Source organism: Tigriopus californicus, chromosome 5 (assembly GCF_007210705.1).
Source record: "Tigriopus californicus strain San Diego chromosome 5, Tcal_SD_v2.1, whole genome shotgun sequence".
Lineage (NCBI taxonomy): Eukaryota > Metazoa > Arthropoda > Copepoda > Harpacticoida > Harpacticidae > Tigriopus > Tigriopus californicus.
The window spans coordinates 8,286,499-8,303,454 of NC_081444.1; the positions used below are offsets into that span (position 1 = coordinate 8,286,499).

Sequence of the window (16,956 nt, forward strand, 5' to 3'; positions counted from 1 at the left end):
ACTTGCATCTCACTTTTGGACATACATTCTTGGTTACAGCATAGGATATCNGCTGTTGGTGCTGATGCTGGTGTGTTCTGGCTGTCTGGCTGGTTGGCCGTGCCCCTGTCAACACACTCGTTGAAAAGATGGATGGATGGATGGATGGCGGATCCAATGGATCGTGGGCTGGCATCGGATTGATTCTCTTGGACTCGTGATTGGCCACCCGTGGCCGCCAGCAACGCCTAGCATTCCGATTCATGAACATCCTTCAGTAGATCGATCCGGTGGGCTGCCCTGTCGAATTTGACTCCTTCAAAGTCCGAGATCCGCCTTATACTGACAGTCTGTTGAAATATCTATCTGTAGAGAGGATGGCGCCACCGTCCGAATGAGTCCGTGATATTCAGCAGCACGAAGAGTGTCTGCTTGTTCTTTGGACCCACCCGCCATAATCCCACCCACCCACCTGGAAGTGTATTTGAGACCCCGAGGGTCGGGACAGAACAATTGGCCAGTCACACCACCAGTCCCTTCTTGACGTGGCTCGTTTTATCAACCTCATGGGTCTCGGCGGGGCTGACTGCCGATGTGGGTGGGCTGTGCCCGGTGTCCGTCGATTGGTGGGCTGAGACTGGGGCCGAACGGCGTGACCGTGATTCAGTGTCAGGTCCGCACTGGAACCTTTGAGACTTGAGCTAGAGTAATGATGAGCAAGTTGGCTATGGCGACCATCACTCGTCTTCGATTCAAGCGCAGGCAGGTATACTTGCCGAAAAACTCGTCCATTGGCCTTTACACCAGCTCGACCTCGATGGCCGTCAGGATCTTCGTCTTTCTCCACTCCTCAGCTAATTTTCCTGGCATTGATCGACTGTCCGATCCCCTTTGAGCTGGGCCTGACCCGATTAGCCCTGACATTAGCCCGAGTTATGTCTCGAGTCGTGAACCCCTCACTCGAACCCCTCAGGGTTTGGACCAGGTCGCTCATGGGTTGACCACCTTATCGTTCTCGATATTCGCCAGGTCCGACCTCAGACATGGACCCGTCGCACCCCTATCCCTATTACGTGACTGATCCGCCCGTGACTGGGCTGGATGCGGGCCCTGGCTCGCGTTCTGGGCTCAGTCACCTCTCTGCCGCCATTCAGCAACAGGAACACCAACGCCAAGGATACTATGCCCCACCGCCTGGTGGCAGTCCATCTCAGTTACCCATTAAACACGATCCTCCGGATCCTCGGAGTGTGGTTTTGGAGCGGCGACCCTCTGTTAGTACTGCTTCAGTCGGCGGACGAGTCGCGAAAGTCGCTCCGATGCCGCCTATCGTTCCTTCTCCGTCGTCTACTGCGTCTTCGCCCTCGACCCGTCTAGGTCCCGGCTCATCGCCGACCTTGTCCCCGGAAGAGGCCCAACCGAATAGCCCCTTACCCTCGAGGCTAACAACTTCGCCGACCGTTAAAAAGTTGAGTCCGGCTGAAATTCAGCGGATTCGCATTAACCAAGCCAGTGAATATTATCGAAAGCAACGTGAGGCTCAAAACGAACGCGACAGACTGAGAGTGGTTGAGCAAGAACAAAAGCAACGAGAAATTCAGTTAGAACAGCAACGAATACTGGAACGACGACGGACCTCTAATCCTCACCCGGTATCTAATCATTCTTCACATCATCCAACCCAACAATGGACAGGTGCTCCTTCCTCAACCGGGTTGATGAAGCCCAGTGCGGCAGAAATGCACATTTCCCCCGGGCCTGTTACAATCCAGAGAGAAGGAGGAGAAGGTATGGGCTACGGTGGATATCAAGCTAGCGGCTTTCATACGACAAATGCACCTCAACCATACCAAAACTCAACTTATGGAGGGCATACTTCTCATACCAGTAATCCTCCACACCATCCGGCCATGATGGCCACAGGTTCGTTTGACTACTCCTGACACTGCTATTGGGCGGTTCTGAGCCATTGTCATCTTCTTTTATTTTCATTTACATTCTGTTTGCTTTTTCAGGCGTAACAAGCCAAACCAGTAGGAATATCGATTTAGGCGCGGTGGTTCAATCGACCATTGTTAATAACGTGTCCAAAGAGTTCACCCAACATTGGATCATTGTGGGGCAGGACATGCGCACATTATTGCTGGACTTCAATGGGTCATTTACCCTGTTGATTCCCAACGTAGAAAATGGCCAAGCATTTCGGGTGAACTCAACCTCAATGGAGATACAATCTCGATCATTGAGTAACGGCCAAAAGTTGACCTTTATGAAGTTTCAGTTTCGTGATCCACCCACGGAAATCGTCGCTCCAGTGCTGCAAGACAAGAATATGGGCTATAAAGTACTAAAACAAAACAGTGCGTGTGTGTTTATCGGCAGAATTTTGGATGAAATACGTCCCAATGCCCAAGTGCCTTCAAGTGTCTCGTCATCTAGTTCCCATGGTTCTGGTTCGCTTCAGTCTGCTCCTCTTGCCCTTCTTACACCTCCTGCTCCGCCTCCTTCTCGGCTGTCTCCTTCCCAGTTCTCGTCAACTTCCCTCAACAATCTCGGTCCAATGATACGTCAAGTTAGCGAGACCGTTTATGGAGGTCACGAGGCCGAACTACTCATTGCCCCTCCTCCCCAGCAACTTCATTTTAAACCCCAAACAGACGAACCTCAGGAAAACAGCTTCCCTTTTTACCCAGAACCAACCAAAGTGATTACACTTCCTAATGTTACTCTGAATGAGAAAATCAATCCAGTAGATTTGGGACCACCAAAGCCATCTATGCCATTGTGGCATGGAAATCCTAATTTGAAAGATGTCATGGCCGAATCCCCACACCCTCCAATGGTATCCAGTCAGTTACAGAATCCTTCGTCCGTAGCTCCGCAAAGTCAGCATTCATCTCCTTTGCAAACAGTGGTTTCAAGTTCAACGTCTCACGAATGCCATCAACAATCTGCGAAAATGATCCTCTCGCCGAAGACTCCGCCCTCCGCCACCTCTACTCTTTTCGACCAGACGAATCCCCTCGAAAGTTCAAATTCAGTATTTTCGGCCTCTGAAAACAGACCCAAACCCGTTCGCTCGGCAGATTTAGCAAATGTGTATCCAGCGTTGAAAGATGAAGAGCGTCAAAAGCTGACTCGATGCCGATTTTGTGAACGGACCTTTGTATTCGTCAGTGAGCTCCTTGTGCACATGAAAATCCATGTCTTGGATGTGTCGAAAGTCGCAGAAATGTCTCTCAAGACGTGGGTTCAAGGCCGTAGATTAAAGTGCGATGTCTGCAAAAACAAGACCAGCTACACTTTAGACTATGCCAAACACAAAGATGATCATCCCATTCTCGGACTAACATGTTCACGCTGTTCAATCCATATTAAGTCCCCTTTGGAGTTGGCCATGCACATGGAAAAAGATCATCCTATTCAAATCTTTGAAGTCAAAAGTCAAGGTAAAACTGGGACTTCCGAAACTAGTGAGGCTACTGAAAACAACTTCAAAAACAGTCATCCGGATCCTTTGAACAAGTCAGATTTAGTAAAAGAAAAAGGAACAAATGGATCATCCGATTTCCCCAGGAATTTAGAGCAACCACCAAAGACAGGTTTTCCACCTAAGATATGTGTCAATCCTTGTCATGCTCTTTCCCCGGTTGGTACCAATCTGTCATCTCCTTCTCATTCAATAGCTCTAATTCCATCTACATCTTCTTGTGCTTCAAAATGGGAACAATCTCCAATTCAGGACCGACAAGAAGAACCTCCACTTCAATCACTTCATGTAATGGCCACTCATTCACTTTCGATCGAGCCGCCCGACACTCAACGTTCCACGGAAATCAACTCAAAGATGTCGGAAACGACTATAAATGCTCACCAGGATGAAGATCTGGAAGACAATCGCATCATTGACGACTTGGCTAAACACCTATGTGAAGAGGTTTTGGAGCAACCTCTTCCTGGTTCGACTCCAGCGCAGCCGACCGTTTTCCCAGATGTTAATTATAGCCATAAGATCATGGCAGAGACCCATTGTTTCCCAGAAAAAAATCCCTTGACTTCGCAATCTTCTATCGGACCAAAAGAAATTGAAGTCAAAACTCTGTCAAGTGTTATGCCAAATAATTCTTCCGTTGACTCGGCAGAAATATCCGATCTGGATGAAAAAAGTAACCATCCAATGTCTAATATGCATCCCTTGGGATCAAGCTTGAGCCAGTTTCATGAGATTGATTCTGACCTGCCCGATTTTAACTCAGTCATTCGAGAATCATGCCAAGGTCCCCTAACTGTGAGAACCATGCCTCATAAAGATCCGCACCTACTTGGGAAGGTGGAAGATCTAATCAATTATGAAGAAGCCGAGATAACACCAGAAACCACTTCTGCATTGATGACGCCTTCGGCACCGGAAGCTTCTTTGGCAACAGTGACATCTTTGACAACAGAGACCTCTTTGACTTGGACCACTTCGGGAGCAGAGGCTCCTTTGGCAACAGGGACATCTTCGACAACAGAAACCTCTTCAACTTGGACCACTTCGGTAGCAGAGGCTCCTTTGGCAACAGTGACATCTTCGACAACAGAAACCTCTTCAACTTGGACCACTTCGGTAGCAGAGGCTCCTTTGGCAACAGTGACATCTTCGACAACAGAAACCTCTTCAACTTGGACCACTTCGGTAGCAGAGGCTCCTTTGGCAACAGTGACATCTTCGACAACAGAGACCTCATCGACTTGGACCACTTCGGCAGCAGAGGCTCCTTTGGCAACAGGGACATTTTCGACAACAGAAACCTTTTCGACTTGGACAACTTCGGTAGGAGAGGCTCCTTTGGCAACAGGGACATCTTCGACAACAGAAACCTCTTCAACTTGGACCACTTCGGTAGCAGAGGTTCCTTTGGCAACAAGGACATCTTCGACAACAGAGACCTCATCGACTTGGACCACCTTGTCAGAAGGGACTAATTTGGCAACGGAGACTACTTTGGCAGAAGGGACTACTTTGGCAACGGAGACTACTTTGGCAACGGAGACCACTTTGGTAACGGAGAACTCGTTGGCAACAGAGACGTCATCGACAACAGAGACGTCTTCGACACCAGTGATCTCTTCGACTTGGACAACATCGGAAAAGAGGAGTCCTCTCTCAACGGAGACTATTTCGGTAATGGAGACCTCTTCGGGAAGAGAGGCTCCCTTGGCAACACAGACGTCCTCGACAATTGAAAGCTCTTCGGCACCAGAGACCTCTTTGGCTAGGACCACTTTGGTAACAGAAACTCATTTGGCAACAGAGATGTCTTCAGCAACAGAGACGTCCTCGGCAACAAAGACATCCTTGGCTACAGAGACCTCTTCGGCAAGGCCCACTTTGGTAGCAGACACTCCTTTGGCAAGAGAAACTCCTTTGGCAAGAGCAACCACTTCGGCAACAGAGACGTCTTTGGCAGCAGAGACGTCTTTGGCAACAGAGACGTCTTTGGCAACAGAGACGTCTTTGGCAACAGAGACGTCTTTGGCAACAGAGACGTCTTTGGCAACAGAGACCTCTTCGACAACAGAGACCTCTTCGACAAGGCCCACTTTGGCAACAGATACTCCTTTGGCAACAGAGACGTCTTCGACAACAAAGACGTCTTCGGCAACAGAGACCTCTTCGACAAAAGAGACCTCTTCGACAAGGCCCACTTTGGCAACAGATACTCCTTTGGCAACATTGACGTCTTCGGCAACAGAGACGTCTTCGACAACAGAGACCTCTTCGACAAGGCCCACTTTGGCAACAGAGACGTCTTCGACAAGGACTACTTTGGCAACCTCTTCGGCTGGAATTCCTGTTTTGCCAAAAATTTCAAATGGTATCAATCATAGTTTGGATCAACAATTATCAACAGAATTTAACACCTCGGAAAAGGTGACCACAGAAGACGAGGATTTCGAATTAAAACTGTCTGAAGATTCCGATTCGGACAACGAACCACCGGAGCGGCATGTTTGCGAAATTTGTGGCGATGAGTTCGCAACACCCACCTCACTCAAGATACACCGAACGAAATGCAAGAACAATGACGAGCGGCTTCAATGCAGTGTATGTTTAGATTGCTTTATGTCAACCACCTCATTGAACATGCATTTGACAATGTGCAAGAAAAAGATGAAGATGAAAACCCTCGGCGTTGGTGATGATTCTGTGTTGCCGACACCCCTCCCTATTCCTGCGACCTCATTCATCCATCAAAAAGAAAAAGACGATTTGAAACAGAGGGATCTCGAGGAGGACCAAGATCCATCAATCGAAAAGACACCGGCTGTCATAGCAAGGGAGGATCAAGGCGAGAAGTACAAACTTTTCTCGTCTCAAGGTCCTGCTCGTCTCTTTCCCGCCTCCCCTTATCCTCCTCTTCCTCCTCTTCCTTCTCCTTCTCCTCCTCCTCTTCATCCTTCTTCGCAACCTTTGGGTGCTTTTCCTTTCCCTTCACTGAATGCAAAAACCACCACGGGCCCAACTCAGTCATCATTTCTCGATTCGATTTGCAAAATTGGTAAAAAGTTACCTTCGGAGGACCCTGAGGTGGTGAGGCCTGTGGTGGTGAACATTCGCGAGAAAAAGTCTGCCAAAGTTAAAAAGAAAATGGGAAAGCACCATCCCAAGTCGATGTTGAAAAACAACACTCCATTATCTCTCACGTCGTCTATATCCCCTTTAAAAGATGACACATTGGCCGTATCCAAAGACGCAATACTAAAAGATCATGGGGATGAGGAGAACACGCGGTTCCAAGATCTAAATTATGACACAGTCCTGTTTGAGAACTCCCAGGGCATTAAATTGCGTCTCAAGAAGCAACCTGTTGGGGATAAAGGAAGTGTGCCAAGTTCCGTTGAGAGTGCAAAGAATGCCAGAAAGAACAGCACCTTTCCCATAGAGAAAGAGAAACCATGCCCACAATCAGAATTCATACCAACGTCTGAACCCAAATCTAAATCCAAACTTAAGCTAGTGTCGAAGAAAAAACATTTGTGCAATGAGATTACGTCCACCCCAAGAAATGAAACAAAAAAGACAGTCGCCCCCTTGAAATTGTCCATTCTGATGCGCAAAAATTCGACTCTCGCCGCTCAAGAAGCCAACACCCCAAAAGAAGAGCCTTTAAAGCTGAGGATTTCCTTGAAGAGGCCAAGTGGATACTCCGAGCCCTCAGTCACGCCTCATAAGTTACGCATTCGAAGTCAAGCGAGCCAGTCTACTGTGGCACCCATGAAGCTGAAAATATCGAAGTCGAGTGGTACGAAACAAACTGCAACAAACTTGAGTCATCAACCTCCACCATCAGCTCATAAGCCTTTGAACTCTGTCGTACCCCCAATTCTCGCCAAATCATATGCCACAACTCCAGAAAATCCTACTAGAATCCCCAAGCTGGTCCTTCGAACGAGTTCAATACCAGGAAAGGATTCATTTTCCCCTTTGAAAAGTTCAAGTGTCTCGGACCTCGAGGAGATACCCAATTTCCGTTCTCCGTATTCGACCATGGTGCACATACGGAAAGACCGATGTGGACGGCTCAACCGATCCACAAAACCTAAACGGGTGGATTCGTTGGCCAATCATTTGCTGGCTTTATCGTGTCAAGTTAGGCTTCATCCGGTAATGCTAGAGCACGTTTCACCCCGAGAAGTTCACCCATCTCAGTTGAAGAATGTGTTCCATTTGTGTCCCAAGGATTTGAGCCTTCTCGAAAAGAATAGCAATTCAGCTCAACCCGTCAAACCCAAACATGGGTCCAGCCCATTTTCAGGACCCAAAAGAAGTCTCGTTAAGCGCTCCAAGATGTCGGACCAAACGGTATGGCGAGACAAAACCCCGGCAAGTGACTCACCCGATGGACAACCTTTGAGCTCTCTTCTAGCTACTATTGAGTGCAAAAATCCCACCAGCTCTACTTGTGATGAAAGTTCTCAGTCGAACTTAAACAGTTTGAGAAATGTCTATCGAACCGATGAATATTCCGCTGCCTGTTTCCGTTTGAACAACGAATGTGATGGGGGCGTAGATGGCGATGTGTCTTCGAATGAAAACGATGACATGTGCTCAGAGTCCGTCACAACACGTCTATTCTCGGCGTTTAAGGTGATTTCTTCTTTGGAAGAGACCCGGGAGATCGTTCAAGATCTTCTCTACGATCTGGTCGGTCAAATCTCATTCGATTCACAATCCACTCAATCCCCAGCACCCGCGTCCACTCCAAGCAACACGACCAAATTTGAATGTTTCCGGGTTCCAAGTGGAACATCCAACATCAATGTCAAGAGACCACCCTTGAAACGAAGTGGATCCGGTTTAGATCGGAGTGACTACACCAAACGTCGGAAACGACGTCGAAAATTGGTCGATAAACTCATCATCCGTACTCTCAGATCTCCCTCAACCTCCACAGACGAGGATAGCAACAATGATCACCCGGATTCGACCAAAAAAGTTTGCTCTGGAATCTTAAACGATCTAGTGTCCACGGTTGTGGCGCGAGAGCCCAGAATGATCATTCCAGCACTTATCTTAAAGCGCCCACCCATTGCAAAGAAGAACCCTATTGAGGACAACAAAATTGTGCCTCCTTTGAAAATCAAGCTGTCGGAAAACGCGAGCACGTCCAAATCGACATCTCCCTCTTGTGTCAAGCCAAATGCGTCTGTAATAGAAATTACCTCCAATCACTCGATGGCCAGGCGAAAAGGACCACCTCCACCGACGCCATTTACAACCAAAATGACCCGTCCAAATAATCGAGGCCCGAATAAGTCTAATGGGAGCACAAAATTGACAAGCCCGGGCCCAAAAAGTGTGAAAATAAAGAAGCTCCTGAAAATCACCAACAAGCCTTTGCCTCCAGTTTCGAGTTTAATACAAGACGCCCAGGAACGAGAAGTAATTGCCAAAGCTATTGACGAGATTGCTCAAATGGACATGGACTCGCCTCAACGACCTCATTCTCATTTCGATGCCAAGTTGGAAAGGGTCCCAATCAAGAAGCCACTACTTTCTCCAACAAATGTGATCTCGGACGATTCGACTAAGCGTCTCAAAACGTGGCCCACGAAAAGAGAGATGTGGATCTGTGACACAGACCAGCGAAGCCTTTCTCCAATTTCAGTTTCCGTGAGTCCACCCGTTTTCGCCAAGAAATCTCGAGCTTGTCCGTCCATGTCTCCCGCTCCTCATCGTATTTGCTTACCCGTCCAACCCTCGACTACAAGTCAAACGCCATTTGTGGCTAGAAAATCTGGCCTTCCGCCATCCGCATTGTCACCGACGCATCCTTACGAAGAAGCATCGGATGAATCTTCTTCCGAAAGAGCTGTCTCTGAAATATTATGGAGCAAAGAAAGCTTTGGCCTCAACCCCGAGGCCTATAGCGTGATTGACCATCTCTTTGAGAGTGAAGTACAAAAATTGGCATCCTCGATTGCGAGTAGCTCAGAGGAACCCGAAGCCGAAGTTGAATCTGAATCCCAGCCCGAATCTGAATCCCTGCCCGAATCGTCTCTGGATCCGGCCAGTGCAAAAGATTGGGTGACCAAGATCCTCCTTGATCTCATTAGCAATATTGTGGATAGAGGAGTGGAGCCGGTCTCTGTTCCCGTCCAGACAGAGGCGTTCGAGACTCGAATCAAAAGCATTATTCTCGATGTGGCGGATGAGGCCGTTTTTCGTTCCAAAACTCGGCCTATCGACATTCAAGAGCTCTCCAACTATAAATTGGCTAAGAAATATTCCGATTTCCGTTGTTTGCCCCAAGAATTTAATTACGACTCCGACTTGGGTCGGAGTGAAGCCGTCTCCTCTGAGGCTGACGAGTCCCAACGCGAAATTACGTGCAATAACCAACCCCTCTTTGTTGTCTGGAAAGAAACCAATCCTAGTCCATCAGCAATTCCCCCCACTAATGTAGAGAGCTCCAATGGGACATCGGCTTTGTCAAAATCTCTGACATCCCCTCCCAAGAAAAAAGGCCCTTCTGGTTCAAGTGGCGCGTTCTCCAGGAAAAGTTATGTGAAACGTCGGCGCAAAAGATCCAATCAAGCCGCCTCCAAAGCGCCATTTGATCAACTCATCTCCAATACGAGACGCAAGTATGGCATGGTCAAGGTACAGCAACAGCCATCACCGCCACCAACACCAACACCAACACTACCGTCAACTACCACAGTGATGACAACAGATTCTGACACTTCCTCGAATATGATCACGGATGAATTTCTCCTTCTGGATTGTTCGGAAGACTCATCAAACTGTTCCTTGTACGACGATCCCGCCAAATCCACGCCTTCGCCAACCCCAAGTTTGACCTTCGACCCACCTGGAATGTTTGTTGATGATGAGTTCTCACCCGTGAATTCTAATTCCGAAACTAAAGAAAGCGATTTTGACGACGAGGATCAGATTGAAGGGCAGAAGAGGGCTCAATATCAAAATTCGCCTACGACGAAAAAGCCGCTCCTAAAGAACGTTTTCGTTCCATCCCATCCTATTCAGACGCGAATGAAGAAGCGAACCTTGCGAGGATCTACCAAACTGTAACGAGTCCTTGTTGTTTTGTTTCCCAAAGTCTATGCAAATTAATCGTTTTTTCTCATTGAAGCAACAACTGCTTAGCTAGCTTAGAATTCAAGAAGTAAGATCGAGCCCGAAATTAAGAAAATGACCCTTGTTTAGTACAGTGCCTTCGTCTCATTATTGAGTCATCGTTTGTCCGTCTGTTTTGCTTGAATAATTCTGGCCTTCATATTATTATCATTATTACCATCATTATTGTTACTACATAACTATTACTGCTAGTTTGTTCTTTAAAGCGATACCATAGTGTAATGTTTATCTTCTTGACAGAAACCTCAACACTTGAAATGGAAATTGGGTGCCTTACCAATCACACACTGTTCCTCACTAGTAAATATTTTTCACTTTCGAAAACGTGTTTTTTAAGGTAATGAAGAAAGAACAAGAAATTCCCTCTTTTGGAAATCAGCACCATCTTTTCAACACGGAATATGTTTCCTAGCTCTGTAAATGCACGTCAGTTCATAACGATATGCAAATAACTAAAAAGAATCCGATCATATCTAACTATTCAACGTCCAATAAATATGTATATCAGAAAAGTCACCACGGGTTCAAAGAATTTGAATTGATCCCAACCTCTGTTCCTTCGTTGGTGGAATTTCAGGTCACTTGAAAACAAATATTGAAGGACTTGCCGCGAATGAGCTTGGGTGCAGAATTGTCAGACAACTTGTGCAGGCGATTCCCATTGTTGTTCTTGGCCGACTTGCACCGTTTTTCTCCGGAAGTCTCTCCGTTGATCAATGATTTAGAAAGAGCCATCAAATTACGCTGTCGTTCCCGAGTTTGGGCCCGCTTACTTCTCAGGAACTGTTCGACTTTCAAGGTCACGTACTGATCCTGAGTCGGACAAAACATGGACTCCGATTCAATCTTTCGCCATTTTTGCCTCTCTTCCAGAACCTCAAACTGGACTTTAATCTGTTCCTCCAACGAGTCGATACTTTGACGGGTCCGCTCTGAAATCTCCCAGATCTCTTCCAGACTTCGCGTTATGAATTCTGCACGACGTCTTTCTTGCGCCAAACGATCATGAGCTGTCCGTTTAGCATGCCTTGTGATAGCCATTTGTTGGCGAAGCCGTACCATGGCAGCTTGATTGTCCAAGAGCTCTTGGGAATGATTGGCATTTTCCAATTCGAGTTGTTCAAGGTCAATTGGGCCACTCTCTTCGGAGGTCTTGATCAACGTGCGCAATTTCGATTTGACATCTTTGATCTGGTCTAGCATGACTCCGTTCTTGATTTGGAGGCGTTGCAACAAGCGGTTTTGATCTCGACATTGGTCCTTCAAGGCTCGTGTCATGATTTCATAATTCAACCTTCGAGCTGATTTCCCGTGGCCTTTGGCTTGATGTAGCGCCTTAATGAGAACGGCTCGTTGTTTGCTCATTTCTTCCAATTTGAGTTTGCGCTCATCAATAGCAGCGCTGGATTGTCGGTTTTCCTCAGCGGAACGATGCCGGAAGAGGGCTAGATCTCTGGAAATGCGCTCATCTTCTTGATGGGCTATCCCACATTTCTGCTCCAAGGTCAAACGTAAGGATTTCCCCCGATTCCCCAAGCTCGTCCGACTGCTCGATCGTCTTTTGGTGCTCTGTCCTCGACTAACCTCTAGCAGTGAAATAGCGGACGCCGTGACTGGCTGCGAGTCTGTTTCTGAAGTAGTGTCGGATTCAACCATGGTGCCGGATCCCTTCCGCGAGAAGCTTCCACTTGTTTGAAGGCCATTGACCGAAGAGTGAATCTGCCCTGCGGAGAGACGGTCAAAGTAATTCTCGAACATGATGGTCTCGAGGATGGCTAGCTTCAAGGCACTCTTGGCATCGGCCAGAGCAATCTCCAATTGGTCGACTGAGAAATCCTCCACATTGACATGACCACTTTCGGAAGGGCCGGATATACTCGATGTTCCGAAACCACTGAATAGGCTCTGGGAGCTTCCCCGAGACAATTGGTCACCGCTATGCTCGGACATATTGAGAACTGACCAAGCACAACTCTACGTTACCCCAAAAGTTAAGTTACTTTTACGTTACCCCAACAGCAGAAAGAAATATGCAGATCACATTTGTCTAATCGATACCAAAGTTTGAATCTCTCTCCCTTCTTGAGAATAGCAATTGACCAGGGGGAACAATGTATTGAATCTCTATCACAAAATAGATTACATTAGGATTAGATATTGTTTTGAAGACGATAATCGTGAAATAGTAATATTAAAATATGACAAACGGACACCACTATCTTTTTTTTTTTGATGAAATTAGACCAAACAGCCAGTTGCCAAGCAAACCAAGGTCCTGAGGCCCATCTGTAATCCAACAATAGTACAAGAAGTGACAAACCACGATTGGACGACACTTTGCATATTGATATATCTTTTTTTCTTGTTTTTTCGGATGTGAATTCTTCATACGTTTGAATTCGCCAATTCATCCGAGATGCCCTAAAACGATGTTTAATTACGTCCAATAGGGGGCAGATGCCCCTAACACCACGAGAAGAAGGGCGATTTGCTTTGGAATCGTTGGGTGAACGTGTCACTGAAGCTCCGGAAACGTTCCGTCGTCCCAACATGGCCTCGGGATCTACAAGATATTTTGTAAACAGTTTTGTCTGGTAAACGCTTTGGGCCGTTCAGCGACACTTACCGCTCCACTATTACCACAGGCATTTGCACAAGCTGAAGGGGACTCTTTCCGTCTTTGAGAGCTTGCGTTAGATTCAGGATCTGACCTCTCATGACACTCATTTGTTTCTCAAATAGATGGCGGTCGAATCCCTTGTCGGTCTGAAACAAAGGTGCAGTGTAGACGCGCTTCCTGAGCAAAATGGGGGCTGGACTAAACCTTACCTTGAACAGGTTGTAGAGTTCATCACAGAGATCTTGGACAAAATTCATGTCTGCCAATTTGGGAAGAACCAGATCTTTAACTTTTTTTGAGAACGGCACCTTGGCGTAGGGTAGCCAAGCCCAGTGATACGGATACGTACGCCACGAGTCAGGATGCTTAAAAGGAAACGACAAGCCGTTGTCTATGGCAGCGATGTCAATTTTCGAGGGTTCAACCAATCCCCAACTCTAGAAGAAATGCATTTCGATCACTTTGATGTGAACAACTCCCGTTTGACAAAAGTCGAATCAATGACCATAACGGTTCAAATGAGCTCACCTCTACACCACTACCACTACTCGGTCCAGCCTCGGCATCCCCTGTCGTGGTCGAGGAATTATCACTTTTCAGATCTGGTCTTTCATAATTGATGAGCCAATTGTCATTGCCACGGTCCGTATTTCGTGTGATGTAATCAAGGACGACCAATTGCTCAAAGCGAAATTGAAAGTCCTTGCTAACCGCCTCCGAGAGAGGCTCGACCTCAAATCGCCTGAGAAGTTGGTCAGCGTCTTTATATCCTTCGACAAACGTTTGAAATGATCCGACCTGAAACAGGAACCCACACAGTTTAAGACACACCACATTATCGACTCCAACTTTTAATAAATGAGCACCTTGGGTGGAAGTCCGAGGCGGTGAAAACGCTTTCCAACTTTAGGGAAATGCTCGTAAACCATTCGTTTGGCTCTGGCCTTTTCAATATCGATTCGGAGGTAGTTAAATGTGTCACTCGCCAGATTGACCACCTTCGTCTTCGGAACCACATCAAGACCCAACTTTTGGTCAACGAGACTAGCTCCAGCCTCTGACATGTAACCCTGATTTGGAATCAGGCACGACCGTCCGAAGCAACACGGACAGCACAAACGATGCATCCATTTGGTCCACTTGGGGTTCAATCGTCCGTAGGGCTCCTCGTCTTTGGGTTTGAACACACCAATGACCTTGCCGTCCGGGTTCTTAACGAAATAACTTCCACTGCTCCCCTGGTAGATGCGCTCAGGGAGAATTCCATTGTCAATGGCCAACTCGGCTTGTCGGATCAATTCCGTGAAATGGGGATCATCTGAAACAATGCAGAAATAACGCGAGGCATCAGAATATGCTCGGCCATTCAGTGTGGCAACTATACACCTAAGTATTATATGCATAAAAAACCTACTGAAACCACCCTCATTCCAAGGTATGGACATATAATCATTCTGGGGCTGGATGATGCCCGTGCTTTCTCTGTCGTCAAAAGGAGCTGCCATTGGCTTGGGCTCGCACTCCCCGGCTCAGTCGAGGGGTTATATGCACTATTATATACGAGCCGCTTTTACCAGGAGAGCTCAGTTACCAAGCATCACTCGTGAGATTCAGTGCACATTCCACACAACCAAAGGCTCGAAAACTCTTGTTCAATTACGTTCCAACACAAACTTTGGCTTCAGGAAGGGGAGAGCAGTTGTTGGTGGCACAGCCAAGACACAGGACACTTGAACTTTGACCAATAAGGATGGCGAACAATTAGCTTTGTCATCACTCGAACACACACCAACTGCACAATGTACAGATCATGAACTTGGATTCATTCAGAAATAACGTTGTATTATGAACCTTTTGCATGTCTGCTTGAGGGGGAATAATCGAGGGAGGGAGAAGGCAACTGTCCCCATTCTTACGAGTCCCCCCAGGCCTCTCTAACTTCCTCCTAAGTAGGCTTGGCGAGAAGTTGTGAATTTGACAACAATCCTCTCATAGGCCTATATGAACTTACACGAAACGTGCCAGCTGCTCAGTGCGTTCAGCTCTTTCGACCAGAAACGTTAACAGAGGATCAATTCATACACAATTTTGTAGAAGCATATGCCACAGCTGGGGCGCTAATGAAAAAGACAGGCACGTTTTGAAGGCCAGGGGGGCCTGGCTGTCTGCCACACACAGTCGACCTTGACTGGCGATGACAATTCGGAGAAAGTCTGGCAAATTCAAGAACAATGGTGGAGGTGCCGAAAGAGACGAAACATATTTCCCGAAAAATGGGCCATAAGAGTTTCCTCAGCTTGTGACAAATCCCTAGCTTGAGGTGGGGTCTAGTATTAGTTTAGTCCACCACGAAGCACAAGGCTAGCAGTCAAAAACCTGATCGAGCAATAAGCTGAACGGTTTCAGCCGTGTTTTCTATACTCCTGGGTTGGAGTTCAATTTAGAGGCCCGAGATCCAACTGGAATATCTATTGAGTGGCCGGCATTAAACTTACCGGGAAAATTATTCAGATGTTCGTCAATCTCCTCGTACTGATGTCGAGCGTGGTGTCGACCGCGAAGCAGGGGTAGATTTTCGCGTCGGGGAAAATGAGAGGCGGGGGCCGGGCGGCGCGGTGAAGCCGGGGCCGGTCCGACCGTACCTGCCGGGGCTGACACAGTGCCAGAAGTGCTCGAGAGCAACGCCTCGTCGGACGCACCCGAAGAAAATGAACCCACGGAATCTAGACGGGACCGACCGGACTCGATATCGGCCGCGGTTTGATTTTGATAAGAGGGGATGCGGACCCCGGAGGTGGAGGCTTCATTCAATATGGACACGTGCACGTCCACCGGATGCGTGTCGCCCGGAATCGACTGGATGACGGTGGCTGCGGGCTCGAGGGTGGGCGCGCCATCTTGACCGTCTAAGGGGGCGTAATCCAGCCCGTTAGATTCCGGCCGACCTGAGCCAATATCCACCAAGAGTTGGGCGGGGGGTGAGGCGGGCCCGGGCATGTTGGATGAGCTAGCTCCACTGGACATGGGTAGGACGGATGGGTTTAAAGGGCGAGAGCAGGTTCGAGGGTGGGGACCATGTCAAAAAGGCGAGCCCAATAGCCGGATGGTAGCGTTCCTTCTCAGAACAAAGGCACGGCCAGGCCGTACACCACACCGTTGTCACCGAGAGATCACACGCCGACGGCTCCTGGGGTCGAAAGTAGGCCGATGCTCATNCACGGAATCTAGACGGGACCGACCGGACTCGATATCGGCCGCGGTTTGATTTTGATAAGAGGGGATGCGGACCCCAGATCGGAAGGCTTCATTCAATATGGACACGTGCACGTCCACCGGATGGGTTTAAAGGGCGAGAGCAGGTTCGAGGGTGGGGACCATGTCAAAAAGGCGAGCCCAATAGCCGGATGGTAGCGTTCCTTCTCAGAACAGAGGCACGGCCAGGCCGTACACCACACCGTTGTCACCGAGAGATCACACGCCGACGGCTCCTGGGGTCGAAAGTAGGCCGATGCTCATTAATGAGGCACCAACCAACCCACCCAACCCCCAAGCAGCCCAAGGGAACAGGGTCGAGGCCAGTCCATAGAGAGCCAGGTATAGAATGGCGGCAGGGAGGTGGATCCCCGCCCGAAGTTCTAATGTATGAATTCGAGTACAGTCACTTTGTCCGGGTAAAAGAAAGACAAGCAGGCGGGTAAGGCACTGACTG

General features: G+C 48.0%; 2 protein-coding genes across 2 annotated transcripts; one reads left to right on the forward strand and one right to left on the reverse strand.

Moving 5' to 3' along the window:
- The first annotated feature begins 101 nt into the window (after positions 1-101).
- LOC131881406 (mucin-2-like) lies at positions 102-10,700 on the forward strand. Its single transcript, XM_059228253.1, has 2 exons — positions 102-1,902; positions 1,995-10,700. Exons 1-2 carry the CDS (start codon positions 1,023-1,025, stop codon positions 10,559-10,561), a joined length of 9,447 nt encoding a protein of 3,148 aa, XP_059084236.1. The 5' UTR covers positions 102-1,022; the 3' UTR covers positions 10,562-10,700.
- Positions 10,701-12,722: 2,022 nt separating this feature from the next.
- On the reverse strand, positions 12,723-16,464 carry LOC131881407 (phosphatidylinositol 4-kinase type 2-alpha-like). The gene is made up of 6 exons (XM_059228254.1): positions 15,743-16,464; positions 14,114-14,565; positions 13,776-14,045; positions 13,457-13,684; positions 13,254-13,393; positions 12,723-13,190 (listed from the first exon to the last, which is right to left on the reverse strand). Exons 1-6 carry the CDS (start codon positions 16,269-16,271, stop codon positions 13,091-13,093), a joined length of 1,719 nt encoding a protein of 572 aa, XP_059084237.1. The 5' UTR covers positions 16,272-16,464; the 3' UTR covers positions 12,723-13,090.
- Positions 16,465-16,956: the final 492 nt, after the last annotated feature.